Source organism: Rissa tridactyla, chromosome 4, assembly GCF_028500815.1.
Source record: "Rissa tridactyla isolate bRisTri1 chromosome 4, bRisTri1.patW.cur.20221130, whole genome shotgun sequence".
In the NCBI taxonomy this organism is placed as follows: Eukaryota; Metazoa; Chordata; class Aves; order Charadriiformes; family Laridae; genus Rissa; species Rissa tridactyla.
The window spans coordinates 48,040,965-48,065,742 of record NC_071469.1 but is presented as its reverse complement, the minus strand read 5'-3'; the positions used below and the strand labels follow the sequence as shown (position 1 = coordinate 48,065,742).

Here is a 24,778-nt window from a genome sequence, read left to right as displayed (position 1 = left end):
CTACGATGTGAAATAAAGTGGCAGGACAAGGAGTGTGCTTATGGGGTAATAACATCATCACTGCCAATGACAGATTTTCAGTCCATCTAGACACAAAAAAAAAGGACAGTAAACAGTAACATTTAAGCCACAACAAATCTTGAAAGTGCACACAAAAAACCAAGCCCTGGAGAGTCTGTCTGGTCAGTGAATTCCTTCTGTCTGGAAGTGATGAAATATATGTCAGTTCTTAAGGGTTGTCTTCGAGTAATGCTGGTATGAGGATTTGAGTGCAATAGTTAACTGTCAAACCAAAAACATCAATCAACTGCTAAGGTATGAAATGATCCCATTTCTTTTGTGTAGTCTTAGATGTTGCCTGGAACATAATTCGAGTATTTGAAACTTTCTAGCTCAGAAAAAGCCAAACAGAAAAGATGGCAGTAAGCAGAAAGATTTGGTCCAAGTTTTTGGAGGTAACATCAACAATAACTTTTTGTTCATGTTTAGGACGTTCCTGGGTGATGTTGTAGAAAGACAGAAGATATAGGTATTCTGCTAAAGGATTCTGAAACATTAATATTTTCAGCAGTTTTCTTGAATCCCAAATACAAGGTAACAAACACTCCGGGAAATAAAAGTAAAGGAAGGTATTCGACTTCTTGTTTGGCAGTGTTTGCTTCAAAGGCTACGCAGGATGATAGTGTTGACTGTCTCACTCTCTCCCTTAGTTTTGTTTACTTTCCTAGGTATCCGTCTACTGCACGATGGCTTCACTCTCTCTCTCATACTGATACTTTGGGCCTGTGGTGAAAGTTAGTTTTGTGATCTTCATTTCTCACAGTCTTGTAAAGTATAATGAAAAACAGTGGCGGTAAAACATGTGTCGTGTGTTTGTGATTATGGAGCCAGCACTCATCAAGGAACTTGGGTGACAGTGCCAGATGCCAAGGAGGGGCTTACATTGCCATGATACCTTTGGTCCCCTCTGCTCCTCTACAGAAACAGGGACCTCACAGAAATGACACTGGGCAGGCTAACAAAATGAATTCAAATCATCCAGGCAGCCAAATCCCTCGTTTGAGAGAACCACTCGATTAGGTGAGAGATTGTCCTTTAAATATATTTTCCAGACAGTTTCCTGGGCTAGGATGAGGCAGGAACATCAGAGAAGGGGGTGTAAGAAGAATGCTGTGCCGAGCAACTTTGTGGAGGGGAAGGTGGAAGGTGAAATGCAGCTTATTCCCCCAGGCTCAGAGACCTGGTGGAAATCTGGTTGGTAGTAATCATGATGAGCCTACATGTGGAGCTGGTGCCACATGGCTATCTGTCTCCTGGGGTTCCTCAGCATTTCTTCCCAGTGGTTCCTCTCTGTGCCCGTGACATGCAAACCCAGGCTGCACTTGCCGAGCACGTGGCTCTGCCCAGCACCATCCTGGCTCAGCATTTCCAGCTCCACGCTGGAGGCACGCAGGAGCTCATGAGGCACCTCAAACATGATCATCTCATTCCACACAGGGTTGATCTTGTGTTTTGCACGTTTGGTCTGCTTCTTCTTCAGCTTCAAGGACTGATGCCTCAGTGTCACCTTGACAGAAACATCTGTATAGGAAGTGGAGAGAGACACCATATTAATGAGCGTGCAACAAAATGAATGCAAGAGAATTTTAACTGGGGACATCAGACTGGGAGAGAGAACGTAAGAAACATTGATCTTCATGGGTTTGGTTTTCACGTTTTAGAAATTATTCAAATCTCTTTGGCTTTCTAAGCCAAACACCTATTTTTTTCTGCCAAGCACCACCCTTCCCACTTTCTTTCAAGATTTACATAATAGCAGAAACAACAGTCTCTGTTTTCTTGCTATTCTACTCACCATTGCCAAGTAGATCTTTCAGCTGCTTGGAATGGAGATTTTTAGCCTTAATAATCACCACTAGGAGGCGGTTAGCTGCTGGCAGGTAGCTGATAGAGAGCAGAACCTCCCCATGACCAGTAGACGGCTCCTGGAAATGGAGACATGGGAAGGGTTAATTTTTTATACAATCTTGGCCGTAACATTAGGAAAACTAAATAGTACAAGGTGATGGGTGGAAGGTCGTGGGCTGACCAAGTTGTCTCTCTGTCTTTGTACAAGAGATCTTAACAGTTATGGTGGATGAGAATAAGCCTGGCAAAGATGGAATAAGCCTGGCAAAGGTGAGGGCTCCTCCACTCATAAGGCCCAATCATGTCAGTTACTGCTTTCTTTTGTTGCTGGAAAGTAACTGCTTCCTAACATCTACTTTTACTGGAATATTTAGTCAGAAGAAAAGGACTTGGGGCTTACCTATGTGCAAGTAGTCAGATACTCCTTTTTTGAGGGGTTGTCTAGCTGCCCTTTATTTATGTCCCCTACTTCCATTACTGCTTTTCATAATTCATTCTTCATTTCAGCTGCTCTTTTTGCGAGGAGGCTCTGACCAGACATGGACCCAGGTCCACACTACCTAGCAGGAGTGTAGGGCTCCCTGGGAAAGAACAGGTGATACCCAGGTCTGTGTCACACAGCCAGACCCTGGAGCTAGAGTTGAACCTTCTCTGACACCCTTAGTATGGCAAAAACCCAGCCAACCTGAAGTCCGCCAGGAGCCAGGCACAATACTTTTCCTTCCCTGCCTGTCTTCCCTCAGGCCTGTGAGCGGCTCTCCCTGCTGCCCCCATGGGATTTCCTCCAGGGAAAACCCTGCTCTGAACCATCAGGCATTCACTTCAGGGGGCCACACTTTTTTTTTGTTTCTTTCCTTTTCTTATTCCTTTCTTCCCTTTAGTGATTGGCCTCTTAGCCTCCTGACCTTTTTCCCCTTCCTTCCTGCTTGTCCTGGACAATTCCCCCGGAGGGGGAAGCGGAGGGACATAACCACACCGCCCATCGCTCTCCACTGGGACAGCAGCCCCGTTTCCTCCTCAGGAGCTGGCGGGGAAGGAGAGAAATCCCACGCCGGTGTGTGCAGAGCTGCCAGCCTGTGGCGAGGGGCGAAAGGGGAGCAGTGATTCTCTCCGTGAGTAGGAGCTTGTGACAGAAATCTGGTTTAGTGTGAGGTTAATGACCCAGAAGAGTCCCAGAAAGCCAATGTCGATTCGATAGACTCCCTTTAGACTCCTTAGCATGATTTACACACTTTAGGACAGACAGCCCTTCTCCAGGCCATTTCTGTGCTCTGCACTCTCTCTTCTAAGTGAGCCATAAATATTTCAAATTAAGTTTTCACCCAGTTACTCGCAACAGGCAAGGACAGGCCCCTGTGTGCTCCGTATGAACTGACTGACTCTCCAGAAAACATGGCTGTCATCGCTGTCTGGTTTGAATGACTTATTTGTCGTGCACAAATCAGGTGGGAGGCCATTAGCAAGGAAGCCTGAAATTCAATCCCAAATCAGCCCGAGTAAATCTTTTTTTCATGCGCTCAGGTATCAACGAAGGGCTCATATGCATCTCACGTACATAAATCCTGTCTTAAATCTAAGTGGATCTTAAAAAAAGACACACGTAAAAACAGACAGACAGATTCAAATGGCTGTATGTCCACTGCAAAAGAATAGATGTTTGGACATGGAAGGACAAATACAAATACCACCTCTATCCAAAACCACTGTTTAGGGAAGTCATAAGCTGCTTTTGTTTATTTATCCCTCTGCATCTCATCAGTTGCCACTCTGTAGCTCTTGGCTAGAATTCGGTTCCTGTAGCTCCAGGCACAGGTAGATCCAGTGGAGATTGCGGGGGGCAGGAGGTGGCAGGGCTCTGTAAACGTGCACACAGGCAGGCACGCACACAGGCACGCACACACAAACACACACATTGTGCACACGTCACATCTTGTGCTTATGGCTTTCTAGCTCCTAATATTCTGATCAAGTTTTTGACCTGCCTGTATCCACATGAAACCAAAACCTACAATGGTTGGTCTCTGCTGGAGTTTTGCTTGAAGAGACCAAGCCAGAGGTAGTTTTCCTTCCCCTTCCTTCTGGGTTTTGTTGTTTTGGGTTTTTTTTAACTTTTTCCTATTAAATCCATAACCTGCACTTTGTGCTGCGACCTTGCAAATTCACACAACCACCAGAGTTCCAGTCTTCCTTTCTGTGCAATAAGGATAAAAATCATCGGGGGTTATCAATGAATTACCCGTGCAGGGCACCACGAAATCACAAAAGGGAAGGTGCTGTGCGAGGAGCCACTATAATCACTGTCATTAGCAAAGCACCGGGAGGGAAGGAAGACAAGATAAGGATATCAGTCTGCAATATCTACGCTTTGCATTGCTCACAGCAGTCCATGAATTCCTGAATACTAATTACATTACCTGGTTCGCTGTAAGCTCCCCTCTGAGCTCGCTCACTTGTGTGTGGGAGAATTACTGGGAAGGTAGGAATGAAATTTCTGCAGCTCATGGCTTTTCAAGGAAATGTCAGACTTTAAACAAAGCCCAGCAACTTTGTTCCTGGATGGATGCTGTCAAAAATAGCTCCTCTTTTTTGATCAGCTCTTCCTCACTCCCTCCTGCTCAGGTTCTCGATGAATGATGCAGGATCTGTATATAAGCTATCTGTGCAATGGTTGGCTCTCTCAGGTCCCAGATGACGCAAATTCAGCTTTCACTGCACATCCTCAGCTCAAACTGGGGCACTGTTCAGCAGTACTGTTAGCGTTAACCTTGTGCTGTCAGCCTGGGGAAGAAATGATTGCTGCCCGGTTTCTGTGCATAGTTGGGAAGCTGGACCAAGGCAGAGTACCCAGTATGTCAGGACTCCATCAGGTGTGCTTGAGTGACAACTGACCGTTGCTGTGAACAGGCTGTTCCTTGGGCATTGCTTACAAAGCAGATGCTACAGCAGATTAGGGATGTGGGGGGGCTCCATCTATCTCAGTTTAGAAATTTAAATCATTATATTGGAATAATTTCTTTTGGACATCTCTTTTTACAGCAGCGGACTGGGAACTCATTTAAATATACGGCTATTAGGCGAATATTTAGCCTTGTGCTTGAAGTTTATTTAAGTGATTCAGACCACCCATTTGTTTCTGCTGCCTCTCTCTCTGTCAGATTTTTTTTAAGATTGGCCAGCCCTATTAGCATTCAAGTGGCGCTAAGATAAATTAGCATTGTTGGAAATGAGAAATGCTAACGCTGTACCCTGTGTCTGTGGCCGACTCAGTGGGGAGCCTTCACCCCTGATAGTGACAGGCAATAATTTATTTCAGCATGTTTAGCCACCATTCCGGTGTTGTTTTGCGTTGCTCACCCTGTACCATACCAGAGTACAATAGGTACAGGTTTGTAGTGATGTACCAGTAGCAACAATAGCAGCGCCCTGCTGCCATGTTATGAAGTGTATTGCTGCTGCTGGAAGAATAATCTAGTTCATGGCAGGGAAAAGGCTCCTGAGGAAATGTGCGAGAGGTTAGCGCACCTGAAGCATCCCCTGTAGCTACTTCAAGTACTGTTGGAATCCTTCCCTCTATTTTCCCTGTCTGTGCAGCTGGTAAGTTGTGGATAAGGAAGGGAGGTTTTGATGTTTAAGAAAACCAACACAATGCAATGAGTGACATTTTCACATGTGCCAGAATGAATAGCACTGCTGGATTGATCTCAGTAAGGATAAGTGGTCTTCAGTCAAACATTTAATTCCCAACAATGCATTTCACTCCTAGCTTAAGGCTCCCTGGGGTGCCACCATATGCCCTACCCACACCCAGCTCTGCAGAGTCCCTCCGGCCTTCTCTGTAGGCACTTTCTGGTATTTCAGCTCTTGCCACCACGGTCCTGCATCGCTAATTCACAGAAACTCACGTAACTTTTTCTAGGCATAGGCTTTGAATTACAGATATCAGTGTCAGATTGTCATGTAATTGAGGGAGGAGGAGAGGAAGTTTTCACACATCTTAACTGCCGGGAGTTGCAGATGGAAGGGCTGGGTTGATGGGCATTTGATTGTTCTCTGAGATGGTTAGCTCCAGGCCAACAAAGAGCAATGCTGAGTGACTTCTGCAGTCACACGTCGCCACCCCTCTAAACCTGTCTCCAAACAAAGCAAGCTGCCCACTGACATGCAGTCATCTTGGAAGAGGGCTTCTCTTGTCCGAACAATTAGAGTTTCTGGACTACCGACACACACCGAGTCCATACCTTCTCTGGAGTCTTTAGCCTTTCCCACTGGGCCATCCCAAAGGACTCCATATTAGCAAGGCTCAGTTTGAGTTCCCCCACAATGCTGTGCCTGGAGAACTTGTCGCAGTTTCTCAGGGTGAGAGTCAGTGTCCCCTCTGGCATCTCGTCCTCCGTTAATGGGAATCGCAGGACCTCCTCCCAGAGGGTGTGAAGCACCTTCTTCTTCAGCTCTGTCTGTGCCTCAGCAATACCAGACTTGCTGACCAATGTGCCCAGTACGTAGCAATGGCAGCCAGTGTCTTGGTCCCCACTCATTCTGCCATGCATAGCTGGAAAAGAAAGATTAATTGTAAGGACCTCTCACAAAAGACAACCTCGAAATATCTGTGGCTAAATGTCTTATTTCATGGGACCCATAAAATAGATCAGCTGCATAGACATTGACCCCCTTAGTCTGCATGGGGCAGACTAAGCCGTGAGGCCATGTTGTAGTGTTTTCCTCATGCTACACAATGTCCTTCTGACACTGTAGAAGGATTCTGTTAGTGTTTGGGAGAGAAACAGCTGAGTTCAAGGAAACATACTCTGTTGAAAGATGCTGGGCAGCAATGAGATGAGACACAGCATGGCACAGGGACAGTCAGCTCTCATTTACTTTTACCTTGGCACACAGAGAAAGTTTCTCACAATGGCTTTAAAAGCAGGATGGTCAGTCACAGACATCAGAGATGGGAGAGACCTCCCTCTTGGCACACATCCACCCCTGCAGACCAGTGTGGGATACATCTAAGGGTTATTACATTCTGCTTGTCCAACCTCTGGTAAATGACTCCTTCGGAAGCCATCCCACATCCCAGAAGATCTGTGTCAAGAAACAGTCATCCCTAATTTTATCTCTCTTTTACATTGAAAAGCCTAGAGTGAGAATGGCATTTCACACTCCTCTTCAGTTGCATCAACAGAATTGTTACCTTCTCTGCAGCAAGAGGAGCACGCCTTCCTTAGGGGGCTCATGAAACAGCATGGCTTTGTGGGCAAAACCGAAGCCTTGCTGCAGCCAGTCTAAGGACAGTTGCTCCTGAGCTTCCAGGTGCCATTGTTCACAGGGATCTGTGAACAGGTTTCAGAGGTTTCTCAGGGGAGCGGAGCTGGGAAGCAGAGCCAGATCCTGCCCGGGTGGCAGTGGGACACCCAGGGAGGAGCATGCGTGCAGGACAGCTGAGATGGCAGTCTGCAGGTGCAGGTGTCCACCCTGGAGGGAAGCTGTGGGTTTGCTGTTGGCGGGCGACCCACAGCAGAGGCTGCCATTTAGCACCCTTTCAATTCTCACTTCAGAGGGTGTGATTTGATTATGTTTCCACAGAGATCTGCACTGTGCATGAATTATTCAGTCAGCTTATTTTACTTTCCCAGGGGAACTGATGATGCTCCAGCCCTGAGTGGAGAAGCTGTTACACTTGTCAGTTCCCACTTCAGAGAGTGACACAGAGCCTGGCTGCTCGGTCAGGCGCAGCCAGAGGGACCTTCCTCAGTGGTCTACAAGGTAAGTCTGGTATCTCCAGCTCAGTCTTTGACTTGATGAGGAGGAAGTAGGGAGTGGGTCAAGTTGAAGAATGAAAATTATCGAGAGAAAGGAGAGAGCAACCCCCTACCCCCAAAGGAAAAAATAAAAATGAGAGTTGCTTTGTACCATGTCTGGCACTGAAGGAGCCCATCCTGGTTCCTGACTTCTGCTTTTGAGCTGTGCAAACAATTGTTCCCAAGCCATGCCCTGAGCGCTCACTTCAAGGAGTGACATTGCGAGGTATTTCTATTCTGCAAGCCCAGAACCAGTGAAACACCCAGAGGTCCTGGGACACATGTTGATTTTAAGGTAGGAGGGAAACTCTCTATAAAATCAACAGGTGTCTCGTACCATCCAGATAGAGAATCACCAGTGGAAGATCTCTGTGTCTTACCTTCCAGAAGGGCCACTTGCAGCTCGGCTTTTTGTTGATCATATGCAAGGGAGTAGCGCAGTTCAGGGGCCTGGTTACAGCTGGCTGCCCTCTCGGGGTTCAAGTGCTCCGTGACACACACGTCCTTTACTACACCTGGAACTGAAATAGCTCCTTTAACAAGCAGGTCTTCACCTTCCAAGGAGAACAAACCCACCCTATCTTGACTCAACTTTTCTAATGTCTCAGTATTCCTGTACCCTTTTATGCAGGAATATCATTTATGTTCCATCACCATATCTCCTTTTTGCTCTGTTGTCTCACATTTTCGGCTGTTTCTACAGCATTTGGACAAGACTTCTGCTCTCTGCCATCTTGTGCTCTAAAATGGTTCACACACTTGCTCTTCCACCTTGTGCCTAGGTCAAGGTGTCTAAACTACACTCATTACTTGTTATATTGTTTTAAATTGTTTTTAACTCCCATTGATGAATTAAATCTTGTGTTCTTTGGAATAAGAACTTGAGTCTGCTTTTGAACTGCCATGCAACTCTGCACTAGTTCAGACTTCTCTAAATATTTTTTAATTTTAACTATACGGTCTTTGTCATGCGGAAGACATCTATTTCCATAGTGCTTGACCACTTTGAAGATAATAAACTTGGGAATCTGTGAGGCAGTTTCTCCATGTGTGATTTTGAAGTTGAGTACGTATTTCATACTGAAATAAAGCAAGGTGCAAGATTAAAATGGAAGCCACAGCTTTCTGTCATCAAAAGCTCTTATCTGCACGGTCAGTTCTGATTTACACAGAAAACAATAGTGGGACCAGCTCATTCAGCTCATTTCTTCCTAAAAATCTCAGCCACAGCTCAGACCAGTTCGATGTGGCACCAAAAGGAGAACGCAACGCTTCTCGTTTAATTTCAGAAACACTTGAGCTATGAAATCAGGCGCAGCAGGAAGCAAAGTGGCTTGTGCCATTAGCAGCGCAGAGACGCTCTTACACTGGCACACTTATATAAAGCTTTAGCCTACATAGAGCCATCGTCCTTCAGCCTCTCCACCCTATAATCTTCTCCCTGGCACCTAAGGATGTGGCATAGACAGTCTCTTCCTCCAGTGCAGCTGCTTCTCATCGTACTTTCTTTTCCATATTCACAAATCTCAGGGTGGAGGGGTGAATGCAGCAATCATCCTCCCAGAAGGACAAAAATATAATTTCAATCAACTTTTAAAAACTAAAAAGACCTATCTTACAAAAAAAATCATGACAGATGGCATTGTTTCTCTGGCAAATCTTCAGGAAGGTTTTATTAATGTGGTAACCATAAGAGTCAATTATCCTGTTAAACGGCAGCTGTGAAGGTAAAAATCAGTATGGAAGCAACCCAGACATGCTGCCAGATGTATATAATTAACATTGCATTTTCTCTCAGGCTCCAGGAATCTTACATTCCAGGCTTTGGCATGTTACCCTTTGGGTTGGCTGGAAAACAAGAATTCTTTTTGGCAAAAATGTCTGAGGTGTCAGCCTTTGGTTTCACTGCACGTATTACAGCAAGCCAGCACCATCTCACCAAATCAGTGGAAAAAAAGCAGCAGAGAAAATGAAGTAGAAGCTTGAACCCCTGCTGCCTACGACCCTGACAGGGACGGTTGCTAGACAGCTAGCATTTGTCCTGGAGGAGATACTCTGCCTAATTTTGGCCAGATATTTCATCCATACTCTGGCAACTGCTGTCAGTAAAACTACACTAAATACATGTTTCTCTACAAAATGTCTGCTTCCAATGAGCCAGATTCTTCACCACAAAAGATGTTTAAGTAAAAAAATTTACAACCAGACACAACTGGAGTTTTGTTATCTGAATGTCCTGATGAGCTCCATGACTACTTTCTATTAAACACATGCATTGAAGACAGAACTTACTTAGAATGCTCATTATGAGAGAGCAAAAAGTGCCCCATGTCTTCGTTTTCACATTTTTTTCTCTAACCAAAGTCACATTATGCTCAAAAATATTACAGATCTACACACAGAAAAGCAGTTGTTAGTCTGAAGACCAAATGCTCCTACCGTTTTGAGGGAGAACAAACAGCTCTTCGTTGACTTGTATCTTCATCCTGTTCTCGTCCAAACTAGTATTTTTTCCAGTAGCTGGTTCTTCTGTTGTCTTCAGGGAGTACTGCGTGTAGTTAACAATTTCAGGTGAAGTTACTACTGGTTTGGGGCCATAAATGTTGGGAAACTTCAGGAGTGCTCGAGGCTGGACTGGCTCTGCAGTTTTCTTAACGTTGAACTGAAAATTAAAACCTTGTTTATTACTTTGCACTAATTAGACTAATTCTTCCAATTCTCTCAATTTTATATGAGTTGAGAGAAAGGCAGAAAAGACAGTGCCTCTGGTCATTCTTACCATCATTGTTTCTTGCATTGGAGAAATCACTGCCTGTACGTCCAGAGATTCTCCTTACCAAAGCCAATACCCTGCTACTTGGTGTATGTCTTTTCAGACTTACTCCTCTACAGATGTTTGGTTGCAACAAGAAAAAGATATGTTCTTATTGTCTGATTATTCTTCTGTTCCTGTACCAGTTAATCCTTTTTTCATAAGTCTGTGTTTTCTCTTGGCACGGAAATCAACCATGAAGTTCAGTTTGCTGTGATTAAGGTATGGCATTTTTTATCCTGATGTTTGAAGTCAAATCCAAGATCAAGAGGCCATAGCCACACACAGATTTCACAACGTTTTACATGAGTATGTAGTAAGTATTAGAAAGGCAAAGGCCTGGATCATACAGTCACTTGGAGAAAGTATGACCATGTTGTAATAAGACAAAGGAGAACTAGTTGAACAAATGAGCCCTGCAATGGCATACCAAGAGTAGTTGATCCGGTGGTCATCTCGGCCTCTTGGACTATCTCTTGGCTCTGTGGACCAGAGCTCCACCTGACCCTCAGAGACACATTACCCCTTTATTATACTGGGATTTAAATTTGGATTTGTATCTGGGTTTGTTCTTAACATTTCAGTTCCCTGCTGAAGCATGAACATGGGATGAGAAGAAGAAACTGAAAGAAGGTGTAATGCTCAGGCAGCTCAAGCAAAGGTTGTCACAAAGGCATTACTGTTCTCCCAAAACAATGAAAAGTATTTTAGTGGAATATAACAGTCCTCTTCTTTATGTCCCAGGAAAGAATCCTGTCTGCTTACAACTGAAATCATTCCTGGTTCATTTACGTTTGGATTCATAAATGGGAAAGAACAAAAGCTGACTAGCAAATGACCCTGACCCTTGCAACAGATTTTATTAATGTTTCCAAAACACGAAAGATAAAAAGCAGAAGTAAAACTGCCATTTTGGTTGATTATTGTGCAGTGGGATTCTCTCCAACCCCGCTGCCTGCCAGCCTATTCTGTGTTAAGTTTAGGTTGAGGGTGAGCCAGAAAATGTTCTTAATTGTAATTAAAGTTTTTCATTAGTCTCATTGTTTCCTATTAATAATGAATGTAGATGATGCCCTGAAGCACTTGTCTGTGTTGGGACTTTGTGGTCCCTGTTCACGTGTCCTGAGGGAGCTTGCCTATTCCTCAAGAAATACAGCTGAAGAAAGCGAGCAGTCTTGGACTCTAGCTCTTTAGTCATACTCTGCTTATGGAGATCCTAGCACTATGATTACATGCACTTGGCAGTGGTAAAGAACTAATTAGGTCAGCGGCTCCATCTTCTCAAGGCAGCCAGTGCATCAGTGTTTAGGAAGCCCGCTATGCAACATAGTGTTTTGTCTTGTTTAATTTTAAGGGCTCTGAAAGAGAAGTGGGTTAAGAAAGAAAAATGTTAACGTGTTCAGTCTCCACCTAGCATCCAGCTGAGTTTAGACATTAGGTAAGTTGTACGGTGGGGGTCTGCAAGTGAGATCCCTCTTTTAGAGACATGAGCCTCAGTGCTAAAATACATAGGAAATTTGAACCCTAAATGCAGTTTTCCATTCTCCTAAAATTAAAGCAGACGAACTAGGCAAAATACATTAGGACTCACTAGATAGCAGCTTGAAAAACCAGGTCACTTATGTTCTGCAAAGGCATTACTTGTAACACGCATACAGTGCCTGCCACGGTGGTCAGTCTCTGCTGTTTTTTCTCTCCTGAAGCCGCTGCATAAGGCTGCTGTCCTACCAGTCACTGACCATCACAGCAGAGCAGGATGCCTGCATTGCTCTGTGCTGCTAGCACACCAAGCACTTTGAGATCCTTCTGGATGAAAAACACTATACAAATGTGAGGTATTGTTAGTACGATCTTTTCTTCCACTTGCTAAAAGCCAGACCTTTAGTCAGGAAATCCATCAGCACACAGCAACCAAGAACTCCACTGGGTCTAAATATTCCTCTTGTCTGTCTGCTCTGCAGAATTGGAGATGAGAGACATATGCAAGCACAGTGGGACCAGCCCACCCCCTCTTCCAACTGCATCTGCCTCTGTTTATTATTTTTGCTGCCAGCTCTGTTCCCAAGTGCTGTCTGCTAATCTAGTTACACAGCAGTGTCCTATGGAAGTTCCCTTTGCAAATCAGCAGCAGTATCTGAAATAAAGAGATGGGCAGAAGAGTTCAGATAGTTCTGCATAAAATGCATGAAAGCAAAGAAACCAGAAGTAGCAAGGAGGCTGCAACTGACTCTTCTGGTCCCCACCTAGCGTCACTCAAACAATGCACCGGATTGTAGCCATTGCTGGATGTGTTTGGGAATCTTCATTCCGCATGTTTTTCTGAGACTTTGCAAATTTATGCCAGTTTTTAATTGTTCCATAGATGTATCTTTGTGTTCGAACTCTTCCTCCTCAGGTATGCAGGGCATGTCCATGGGAAGCCTCTGTCTATAGCAAATACAAGCATCACTGTCATGGGAGACATGCCAAGTGAATAAAATGCAGTCTCGCTTCATCTTTCTTTTGTCATCTCTCTTTATCAGAATCGGTGGCCCTGACAGGCTTCAATAATTAAGTATGTCAAGCACTGACTAGGACATACGGTGTACTAATGTAGTCAGAAAAAAGTCCTGACAGTACAATTCATAAACATAGACACAGATGATAAAACTTCACAAGCTCAGAACTCAATTTGAGATTTATTCCTTCAAGGTATATAGACTGATTCTCAGTCAGCGACAGCATAGGAGAATGCATGTTCTTGGCAAGAAAACTATTTTAATTGGAAAGAATTGTTAAACATACAGAATATGCAAAATAAGAACATTCTGCACTTTCTCAACAGAATGTTCATTCGGCTGCTATAATTTGGCCAGATTTCTTTAAATAAAAAAAAAACACAAAACAAAACAAAACACAAAACGAGTAACATTAGAAATAATACTTCTAATTAGAAAGTCTACAATGCTAAAAGAGTACAATCACTCAGGTTATAGTGATACACTGAGGGCAGGTTGAATAATTTGATCCCTTGTTGGTCAAATACTGGATTAAGTTATGTCAAAACTTGATGAATGTAGAAATATTGTGAGGACCATAACCTAATAGCTGCTGGGTACTGGAGGCTTAATTTGACTTCATGGTGACTTAGTGCTTATTTCAGTCATGCAAGGAGGATGACACCCCGGAGGACAAGCTCCAGGGTGGATTAACACTTTCCCAAGATGCTTCCCAAAAGGCTGTATAAAAGAAAAATGTCAGATCCAAGGATGGAGTTAGAGATTTGAGAGGTTTCTGAGATTAAAACAACAAAAAGTCTCTTGTAGAAAGAGACTGATGGTAAAGTTATCGGTGGGTAGTGTTGTTTCAGATAATGGCTAGAAAAAATGCTATGCAAAGTGATATGACTGTCAAAGTTACACATTTCTCATTCGTTTTAACAGTCCACTTGGAAAATCTCAGCATTATTGTGCATCCTTTTATACAGGAGTTGGCAAATCCCTTGTATGGGTTAGAAAAGACAAGAAAGAAGCCTAGAAAAGACATGACAAAACTATCAAACAGCATAGCAGGTGAAATTAATCCTAGGAAAATGCAGACAGGCACTAGGAGGTATTCACCGTGCTCATGGGTGAACATTTAGGATTAGCAGCAATCTCCTGAGACGTTCTAAGCTCCGTGCAGATGTTCATCCATGGTCAGTGGAGCCATCCTCCCATTCCCCAGCAACCAGAAGCTCTGGTAATGCGATTCTGTATATCTGCACCAGATCTTACAAAAAAATTAGTAGATTGGGTCATCTTTCCTCAGAACAAACTGCAACAGTAGCATGAGGATGCCAGGGCTCTTTTCTATTAAGAGCCTAAGAGCGGTAGTCAGAGAGAGACTGAATATGTAATTGCCAACATTGCAGAGAAGTTCAATGAGGACTCCAGCTACACTCTTTAAGAACAAAAAAAATAATAGGCAGCTCAGATAATTAAAAGGCAAACAAAGACTGTTATACAATGGATTGCTGGCCTTTGGAATTGGCTGCTATGGCATACCATTTGGTTGAATGGCTAGATGAAAATGAAAAGGACATAGGCACATACAAACATCAAGAGCATCAGCCAACAGGTAATACTGACTGACCAGCACCATAGCTCATGCAAAAGACCATAGTCAACTAAGGAGATCGGTCAAACATTTCCCTTCGAAGGTGAGCTTCCCATTAATAAGTATAACAGAAGGGTCCTATAATGCCCCTTGCTCTCTCTTGCACAAAACTCAGGAGTAAATCAGGGGTTTCGGGTTCTGACAAGAAAGACAGACCACACAGGGATGGATGCCTGACATTACCCATACTCCACATTGCTCTTATAGTAAGTGAAAAAGCAATTCCCAGTGTGATGAGACTGTCCAGTCATCACACTCTAGATTCTCACTTGCATTTTATTATCATTTCAGTGCCTTTTAACTTCACACATAATTAATCTCCTCAGTTAGAGGGGCAGAGGGAGGAGGAGTGATCGTTTTCACAAGAAACCAGCTGTTGACAGGGAACTATCCTGCAGGAACCATAAGATACTGTGAATAGAGTTAGAGAAATAGCTGCTATAGGAGATCCCAGCAGGAGTCATCTCCTCTTTACATTGCTGCATGCCACCTGGTAAAGTCCAGCCTTCTCTCCTCAGGAAATGATTTCCCTTGTGATCTAGCGTGACAGCTAAGCAACATTTCCAGTCCTCCTCCCCTGTTTTTGCCATTAGCAGCTTTCTCTTCGGCAATGTGGCAGCTGCCTCCTGCTCCAGTAATTCTGTGGGTCACGCAGCCCATCTCTGTTTTTCCCTCACTCCTCCTCCCATTTGCATGTTGTTACATCCTGAGCACAGTAAGCAGATAAATAGGCAGCATAAATCACATGCTGAGTAGCCTAACAGAGAAGTTGCATTCCCACCCTCTGCATTTAAAGAAAAATCACAGAGTAAATTAGAGACTGTGTCTTACTTGCTGGACTGGCTGAAGCACACTGGGCTTAGTATTTTCTGTGTCCTCCTCTTGGTCCTTTTCTGAGAGTCCTTTCCCAGGTTGCTTGCATTTGCAGAAGCAGGTGAGCCCGCAGAGGGCAAGGATGCTAGTTGCAGTCCCTAAGGTAGCCCCCAGGGCTATAACTGGGGCAGATAAAACCATTGTCCTGCCCTGCACAGGAACAAAAAGCAAAGAAACCCTGTGACTCCTTCTCCTCCGTGGGAGAGCAGCTTTTGCACATCCACTCCGATTTCTAGCCTGGCTTCATTCTCCTTGGAAGTCTGAAAACAATTCTCTTGTGCAGCAAAGGGACCAATCTAGAGAGAGAGATAAATCATTCCACCTTTGCTAGGCAACAAGGCTACCGTTCTATCCTGATGATGGAGTTTCTGCTCCAGGTCAGGTAGAGGAAATAGTGATGTGGTGCCTGCAGTCTCCATATAGCTGCAAACAGGCAGTTTTCATTGAAGCCTGTTCTCAAGCTCCACTGGGAAAAGTCTGATGTGTGATAGAGAGGAAAGACGTCAGCAGAAGGGGCTGGGCCTTGCTAGCTAACTCACAGAAAGTGCATCCAAATGTTTGATCAGCTCCCTAGCAATATTTCCGAGGGCTAGCTTGCTAATCTGCTCAAGAGGTTGAATTTTTTTCTCTCAAGGCAAAGATAATGATTGCCAAAAGGTGCTGGCATGAGAAGCCCTGCTATGATCGCAATGCACGATAGCACTATAGTCAGAGTAAAGCCTGCATGGAAGTCAGGCAAAACTTTCTCGTTCCTCAGAGGCTGGGGCACAAACACAGGCAAGAGTTGAGCGCTGTGCCACACCTCGCCAGCTTCCCCTCAGAGCGCAGGGTCTGAACCTTTTGGACCTGCTTTCTCTAGCATCAGTGCGGCGCAGCACTTCTATTTAAAAAGACAGCAGAAAATTCTATCAAACAAGACACAGTGGCGCATATGCTGCTTCCTCTGGAGAGGATGAGAGCGCAAACAACATATGCTAGTATTAGTCATACTGCTCACTACACCGGTGTCAGGCAGTGGGTTGGTGAGCACAGTAGAAGAACCTACATGACTAGACCTGAAGACCTACACGTCCGTCTCAGTTTTCTCTTGAGGTGATGGAGCGATTAACTTTTTCTGACTCATTTATTTTTGCCTTATTTCTCAGACTGACCGACTTGGGGAAGAAGATAATTAAATGCCACCTTTTGATGTGCTTCTTGTGACATGTGTAATCATTTTCTGGGTACTTCACAAGGAGTACCTAGTGGCCAGAAGATGATTATAATTCTGGGTCACTATATGTCTGGGCCAGAGTGGAACTAGTAAGCAAGAAGCAAAATATTCCTTATAAGGCTCTGGAAAAAATACGCAGTTCTACTGGGAGTTTCTTTGTCTTTCTATTTTGAAATACAGTTGATGCCATTTCCTGATCAGGAAAAAAATGAGCTATGTACACAGAAATGTTCAGAAATTCAGCTTTTTTGATCTTTCTGCAGCTCAGGTTTTGCCATGATTTTTTCTTGCCTTTTTTTTTTTGATGTTTCACACCTTACTCATGATGGTGCACTCAGCCTTTGTTCCATTATAGATGACATATTCACCTCACTGGTACAAAGCTTCCCTCACACAACCAACTCTCACTTTAATTGTTAAAGATTCCTCTTTAACACTGCAGCATCCTTAACCATTCCATCATCTTGCCTTCTCCTCATCCTACCAGGCTTGTCAGACATGTGTCTCACCCCTCATTTCCAACTCGCCAGACCCCCATAAAGAAGAGAATTGCAATAGACTCCTTAAGCAGAGACAACCTTCCAATACTCTCCTGAGCCCATGGAAACTGACGTTCCAGCTCAGCCCACAGAAGGAAAAGCTTGAGCTTTGTCTTCTGTCTATACAAGAACATAAAAATGGCCACACCAGGCTGGACCACTGGCACATCCCTCACTGTGTTCAGCAGTGGGAAGAACATCACATAGAGGGGATTGAGAAATCTGACTAAACACTCCCTTTCCTTCTTGCTCTTTGTGGCTCAGAAGCTTCCAAAGCCTTGAGCAGCATCCTTGTGCTTACCTCTGCTGATCTGATCTTTCTGCTTTATGAGGAGACTGTTGCAACCATTTGCTGGCTTACCTAACAACTACTTCATTCAGCAGGTGGTTGAACAGGTATCATCATAATCATAGGACCACGAGGTCTTTTCTTGAATGTGAAGAATGTACCATATTGTTACGGCCTTCCACCACCACTCAAGAGAAGTAGGAGAGAGGGGGACAAAAAGGATGGAGATACTGTTTAGATGTCTTCGGTTTCCTCCACGGGATGGGTTCTTCCTCAAGGTGCTAATGAAATATAACACAGCCAGGTTAGGGGCCCCTGCGATTTGGAAACCATATGAAAAGGAAGAAGGTGCTGTTAAGGGTAGAAAACATTGACGGAGATTTAGCGTGGAGAAGGCGTTTAGTCCATACATGAGATGCAATGTTCATATGTTTTCTACAAGCTGTTCTGAGAATTATATAAAGAGTGTTTACAACAGCTGTGGAAATAGGGCCACATCAAAATCCCTCTGCAAGACAATAATTTAATAGTACACCTCTCCAAGATGTTTTCTCACTGCTCATATATGAAGATTAAGTTTTCCTTGCCAGAAACTGTATATGCTGTGAAATGTAAGATGTGCAGAATCATCATCAGATATAATATTTTAATAATAACAGCCAGGCAGCAGCCTTTTGCTGCTATTGCTAGGAAAACAAAACAGCTCTTGCTAACCATTGAATATTAGCATTATGTGAGCTTCTACAAGCGACAGGCCAAAGATTGTGGAATTTTCTGCGTGCACTGATGCATGTAACTGGTACAGATACATAATTTAGCTGTAGCTTTGGCACATACCGTCACTGCATCTATCTATCATGGTTGCTTATTTTTAACACATCCTTTTCTAAAAAAAAATTGGACGATAAATGTATTTCAAAGTCAGCTTTACACTTGCTTGTTTTAACACCCAATAACAAAATTACTTCTTTAAAGCAGTAGTAGGAAAAAATGGCGCCAGGCTAATGACATTTCTCACTGGCCTTTGGCACTGATATTGTTCAGAATCACATAGCTTTTTTATTTGTCACATCTGCCACTGGAAAGAGACTTGCCGAGGCAGAAAGGTTAAAGCCCGTTTTTGCAAGCTAAACTCTGTGGGCAGGTTCAGGCCTGACGACATGTTTTGTAGACACTCTATCCACATGTTTTCTCCAGATTCTGATACAAGGCATGTATTAGAATGACAAAATCATATACATGGTTTGCAGCTCCTGATACTTCAGACATGAATATTCTGTGATGACAAAATATAAGGCACTGGACAACCTTTGGTGCTTATAGATTCTTTGCTCCTGCTGTGAGCTTTTCCACTGATATTTTGGACCTTTCTGTCCATTGGCTGCATGAAAGAAGCTTTCTCTGAATGAAGAATTGGTAGTACAGATCACATGGAGAATTACAAGAGCTTTTGTATTGCCTGGCTGTAGTTCATGTCTTACCAGAAAAAAAGCCCTTTAATGCAATTGCCAGCCACTCGAATAAGAAGGTTAGGGATTTGCAACTTTTATTCTGGCATTAGAAGACACAAATTAAAGTTCCAGAATCCCTTGCTATCACACGGAAAAGCCGACATACATCTGAATGAAAGATGGTTGCAGACTACTTTCCCGGACTCAGCCCACTCCATCAGGGGCTGGTATTTGTCAGAGATACTCTGATTCTCACTGAGGCATTTCACCAGGCAGAAGTGTGAGTTAGCAGACGGAAATGAGAGAGAGAGTTTTTTTGCAGGGAAATCCTTGTAACAGTCAGATTTAGTCTGAAGGTGTAAGCTCATGTTTTCACTTGTATTGACTTGTTATGAGATTCTGAGATTCTGTGCTACAGAAATGGGGCAGTTTGGACAGGATGATGGTCTAAAATAGCTTGCCAGATCATAGCAAGGAGTTTACACCACCCAGTTTTGGCGCTGAAATAGCCAGTTAATGACAGAAGATCACATACGGATGTCATGGATTTCTTTAACAAGAAAATGAAGGACAGTGAAAACAAAAGGGAAGGTAAAAGGCTTGTGCTTACAATGACTACATCTACCTCCTTATGCTTTTGTATGCTGTTGCCTCAGGTTGTAAATGCTTCAAAAAAGGGATTTTGTCTTCCTCCAAGTGGTGAAGTATTCCTCCAGATGGTGAAGTACTGCAAACCACTGAAATAATATTTTGCAGTGCTATTAAGACAAAGCAGTTGTCTCTACATATTCATACGAAAAAAAAAGAAGCAGGAAGATTTGTGAGAGGAATGTGGGCTTGGCCCTTCCATCACTGTCACTGAAACAGACCTGTAGATATAAATCAAGTAAATGAAGTAATTAAGGGAAAAACAAAGAATAATTTTCTAAAATGGAGATATACAATGATCAACCTCAAGAAAATGAGTTTCAAGCTGTGATGCTTCAGCTGGTGTTAATGGATATAGAGCTCCTGAAAGCTCCAGACTTAGAGGACTACCTGTGGGCTGCATGTCTAGCCCTTCGCCACTCTGCCACCCTCAGCATGGTGATAAGGATTTAGCACGCAAAAGGGTACAGCTAGTTAGTTGCACGTGTGCAGTCCAGGCCTCATGGTAAATGATTCTGTGCTAGGACACCACACTGTCCTGAGGTGAAGATGTGTGGGATTCAGGAGATCTATGGAAAAAATCTGGCTGCGTACCTATTTCAGGATGGTGCTGTGTACCCCCTATCACCAGCAACCACTGTAAACCTGGCTATGGTACAGCTCTTGCATTCCTTGCAGCAACATTGGATGAAGATGATCAGAGGACTGGAGCACCTTTCCTACGAAGACAGGCTGAAGGAGTTGGGGTTGTTCAGCCTGGAGAAAAGAAGGCTCCGGGGAGATCTTGTAGCAACCTTCCAATACTTAAAGGGGGCCTACAGGAAAGATGGAGAGGGACATTTTATGAAGGAGTGTAGTGACGAGATGAGAGGTAATGGTTTTAAACTGAAAGAGGGTATTATAGATTAGATATTAAAAAGAAATTCTTTACTGTAAGGGCGGTGAGACACTGGAAAAGGTTGCCCAGAGAAGCTGCGAATGCCCCATCCCTGGAAGTGTTCAAGACCAGATTTGATGGGGCTTTGAGCAACCTGGTCTAGTGGAAGGTGTCCCTGCCCATGGCAGGGGGGTTGGAACTAGGTGATCTTCAAGGTCCCTTCCAACTGTAACTATTCTATTATTCTGTGAATACTCCCAGAGGGTGGGAGTCTCAACACTAGGAAGCGGGGAGAGGTGCTAAAAAGCAAAAGTGATCGTGAAAGGTGGTGTGATCCACAGGAGGGTAAGAGGAAAAACACTGGGCAGGAATAGGAAGGGTTTGGAACATGTGAGTGAATTGGGCATTGGTGTGACTGCTGTATAACAATGCTGCACTCTGCTCTGCCGGGCAGAGCACCAACTCGCTGGGCAAATTAGAGGGAATTCAGAAAAGAAACACATGAATGAATAAGGGGCTGGAAGGCAGTGGATCAGAGTGTGATTCAAGGACGTCGGTCTGTTTATCGATGAAAAGGCTAAGGGCTGACTCAGTCAAAATCCTTAAGTACCCACCTGGGGAATAAATCTTTGATAATAGAAGTCCTCTTCTGTTGAGAAAACAATGTGTTACCAGGAGCTAATGGCCAGAAGCTCGTGCCAGACAAACTCAGAGTAGTAACGTGTTGCAAGTTTCCAACAATAGGCACAATTTCAGTGGGAGCAATTTCTGCAGTACTGTTGAGGGTTCTCCATCGTGGGTAGTTTTGAAATCAAAACTAGCGTTATGCCGTTTTTACGGGATCTATTTTCATTCAGTTACAAGTTAAACTGATGTTTAACCACCAATGACACCACATTGGTGGTGTCTGTTATTTCACATTTACATGGGGTCTGCTTGGGATGTTAAAAGAGTATTAATGTGTGAGGCAGTTTTTAAAAAAATCACAGTTCCTCTGAGAGCACCAAAGGGCCATCTGCAAAGAGAAAGGCAGCTGTGCTATAGAAAGTCACATCCCACCACAAATCCCAGCAGAAAAACAATGTCTGTTCTTCTCCAGGTGAACTGCTTTAGTGTGAGGTCTGAGCACCTCGGTAATGGAGATTGAGAAAGAGTCAGCTCCAGCTCAGGACAGACTTGGGTGAAAGAAAGAAAAATAAATCACTGCGTATGCAACTGAAAGGAAAGTGTGTTGACCAGTACAGTAGCAAGACAAGGTTAAGTACCTTCCAATTAGCAGGTGAAGTTAAGCAAATGAGCAAACGTTTTCCTAAATGGGGAAGGGTATCTTGCTGAGAGCAGATGAACAACCCAGATATTCTGCTTTCCCACCCAACTCTGCTAACTTGCTATTGAAAACCCAGGAAAACGGTGCATTTTGTGCCTCACTATCTCAATTTCATCTGAGAACTGCCTCTTGCTGGCTGGAGAAGCAGAGCTTATTTTTTGCACAGGTAGTTCCACTGTAAGTTTAGGCCTATTTCTTTTCTACTAGAATTTTCTTTTTTTTTATAATCACAGGAGATTTGAGAAGCCTCAAAACCTTCTGAAGTGTTAAGACACCAAATTATACATTGTGTATTTGCAATAAAATGCTGCCTCCTAGAGGTGACAATGTTTTTCTTACAGTTTCTTTTAAGAGTTGCTTAACATGCTGGCTAGAGTTTCAAATTTTTGCAATGCAATGCTGTAAAGGATATTTGGCAGACAAGAGCATTGGGATCTCATACTTTTTGCTAAAATTATATGTCTAGCTATGTTAAGGCTGAAAAGCCAGGAAATTCAGAAATTATGGTTGCCTTTAAAGCCTTGGTTCTATCCACTTCCATGTCAGCCTTGCCTTTAAATCTTTATGTACAGGATGACATACCATTTTATTTCCAAATGATCTCTGAATAGTCTGCCGATAAGATGCACTCTTTTGAGGAATGAATCAGGGTTATATACTGAAAGCATCTCGGTTTTATGTGTGTCCCCCTTTCAATGAAGGAGTAGATAAACAAGATTCCAGATCACTGGTTGATCTTATGGTTTAAACATCTGGAAAAATACACAATTACATGTTTCTTTCTCATTTTCTGTACTCCCAAGCTGGTACATTGTGGTCTGATTTAGACAAGAGTTGAGCGCTCACATCTGCAGCAAAATTCCATGGGAGCCATGTGTGGTATTAAGCATTCTGAAAAAAAAATAACGTACAACAGGTCTTTAGGAGGTAACGTTGTGCGAGAGAGCCCAAGGAGGCAAGCAGTCCTTCTGCATTTGCAGCAGGGCTTGGAGGCTGTGTCTTCCACCTGGCTGCGTTCCTCTTCCCACTGCCTCCCAAACCACAGATACCACTTGTCACTGCAGAAAAAACTTTCAGAGAAAGAGAGGAAGACTCACAAAAAAGGCTGTTGTGCCTTTCACTGCAGTGCAAGAAGCAAACTAGCAACACAATGGCCAAAGCAGCATCTGCTTTTGTGTGAGTTAATTCTGTTTTGGGAGCAGATTGTGTTTCCCTTAAACGTTATGTGCAGTTCTTGCCTCTCTGGTCTAAAAAAAGGATGTCACCAAACGGAAAAAAAAAGTTCACAGATGGATCAGAAAAGATGATCAAAGGTGTGGAAGAGCTTCTGCGTAAGGAATGAACCAGCAAGCTACAACTCCTCAGCCTGGAAAACAGATACTGCAAGGGGAGAAGAAAGACGTCTCTGAAATACCGCGTGTACTGGAGGAACTGGCTAGGGAGGCTAGGGATCAACTTCCGAATTCCAGTATAAGAACGACAGGGAAGACACAAGCAGGATCCAAGTTCAAAACACACAAAGGAGAAGTATCATATATGTTTACCCTTTTCTTATGTGCTTTTCCAGGCAGCCTCTTTTGGCCCCTGTCAGAGAGAGGACACAGGGTCGAAGAGGCCTGTGGTCTAATCCTGGGTTGCTATTCTAGCAGTCATCACATGCTGTACAAATTTTGTTTCCTTCATCTTTTAGGTAAAACCCTGAGAATCAGCTTCTTTTTTGGAAATGTTATTTTGAGTCACTGACTCATGTAAAGTAGCGGTTTGGCAGCAGCTTTCGGCCTCTTATTCTTTCTTTCCACACTTTCTTTGAGTCTCGGTCAGAGTTTTCGTGTATTCCCTCCCTTCGTCTAAGAGGCACAGGTAGGAAATCACAGTGAACAGGCTGCGAGCTGATCCGCTTCGTCTAGTTACTCACTGTGTTTCTTGGAGTCTTTTGCTAGGTACCCTCATCAGCAGAAGCTGCAACTACCTGAGCAGTGGTAATTCTTACTGTCAAACAGTGAGTCACTTTCTGTAGTGATTTTTGTACTCTTATTAATATCAAGAACACCACAGGAACAGTTTTCCCTGAGACAACATTGCTTGATCCTGTTCCTTGACCTAGAGACAAAGAAAAGAGCAGAGGAAATCATTACAGATAAAAGAGACTCACAGTTTCTAGTTCTGGAGTTGAGAAATTATGTATCTGTTCATACTCACCTCTAGCAATTGCTTGTGACCCACAAGTTTTTGTCTGGTTTTGGAACATTTTCTGTAACACTAGTACTATACAAATTTCAGCCAGCACTCTGATAAAAAAAGTTGGCACATACGATCATGTAGCCAGACATTCCAGTCAAGAGAGAAAGAGACATTACAAACACCTTCTACAAAAACAGCCTTTTCAGAAAACAGCCTCCAGCTATCAGGATAGATGCCTTCCATCGAGTTTATTGACAATGAGTTAAGTGCAAAGAGTAGCATGGGTCTGTGCTTGTGGTATCCTTACTGCTCCACTGCTGTGACCCACCTGACCTCCATGCTTTCCTTTGAAATAGTTGAGACTGGGAATTGGTTTTGCCGTCTACAGAAATATATGCTATTTTTAGCTTTTCAGATTGAAATCATAGTGAAATCTGACCTCGTCCTGGTCAAGTTTGACAGGTAATTGTACCCAGAATCAATGTTGTCCAGTGTGAAATAGAGCAATAGGTCTTTCACACTTCACACTCCAGCCAGCACCTTCATTGACAGCTTTGCAGTCAGGCCTAATCTAAATGATCTTGAGATACCCACCACCGTCAGGATTTAGGCGTTTCTGTGGTGGAAAGCACAGGGGCATTTCCTGTGATTGCCCCAGAGGGCTGTACTCGCTTTGTACGCAACTTTCAGTCTCCAGAGTAGTCAAGGGAGAACCTTCCTCTTAC

The 24,778-nt window shown here is 43.6% G+C and overlaps 1 protein-coding gene across 2 annotated transcripts; it reads right to left on the bottom strand.

Annotated features, from left to right (window-relative positions):
* Nucleotides 1–649: 649 nt before the first annotated feature.
* SYT13 (synaptotagmin 13) lies at nucleotides 650–15,930 on the bottom strand. Of its 2 annotated transcripts, none has more exons than XM_054200118.1 (6): nucleotides 15,487–15,930; nucleotides 10,146–10,368; nucleotides 8,063–8,221; nucleotides 6,147–6,427; nucleotides 1,856–1,985; nucleotides 650–1,581 (listed from the first exon to the last, which is right to left on the bottom strand). In XM_054200118.1, the coding sequence occupies exons 1-6, from the start codon at nucleotides 15,667–15,669 to the stop codon at nucleotides 1,277–1,279; spliced, it is 1,281 nt and encodes a 426-aa protein (XP_054056093.1). In that variant the 5' UTR covers nucleotides 15,670–15,930; the 3' UTR covers nucleotides 650–1,276. The 2 variants fall into 2 exon arrangements, with proteins under 2 accessions (XP_054056093.1, XP_054056092.1); XM_054200117.1 differs by having other exon boundaries at nucleotides 6,147–6,457; nucleotides 8,087–8,221.
* Between the last annotated feature and the right edge of the window lie 8,848 nt (nucleotides 15,931–24,778).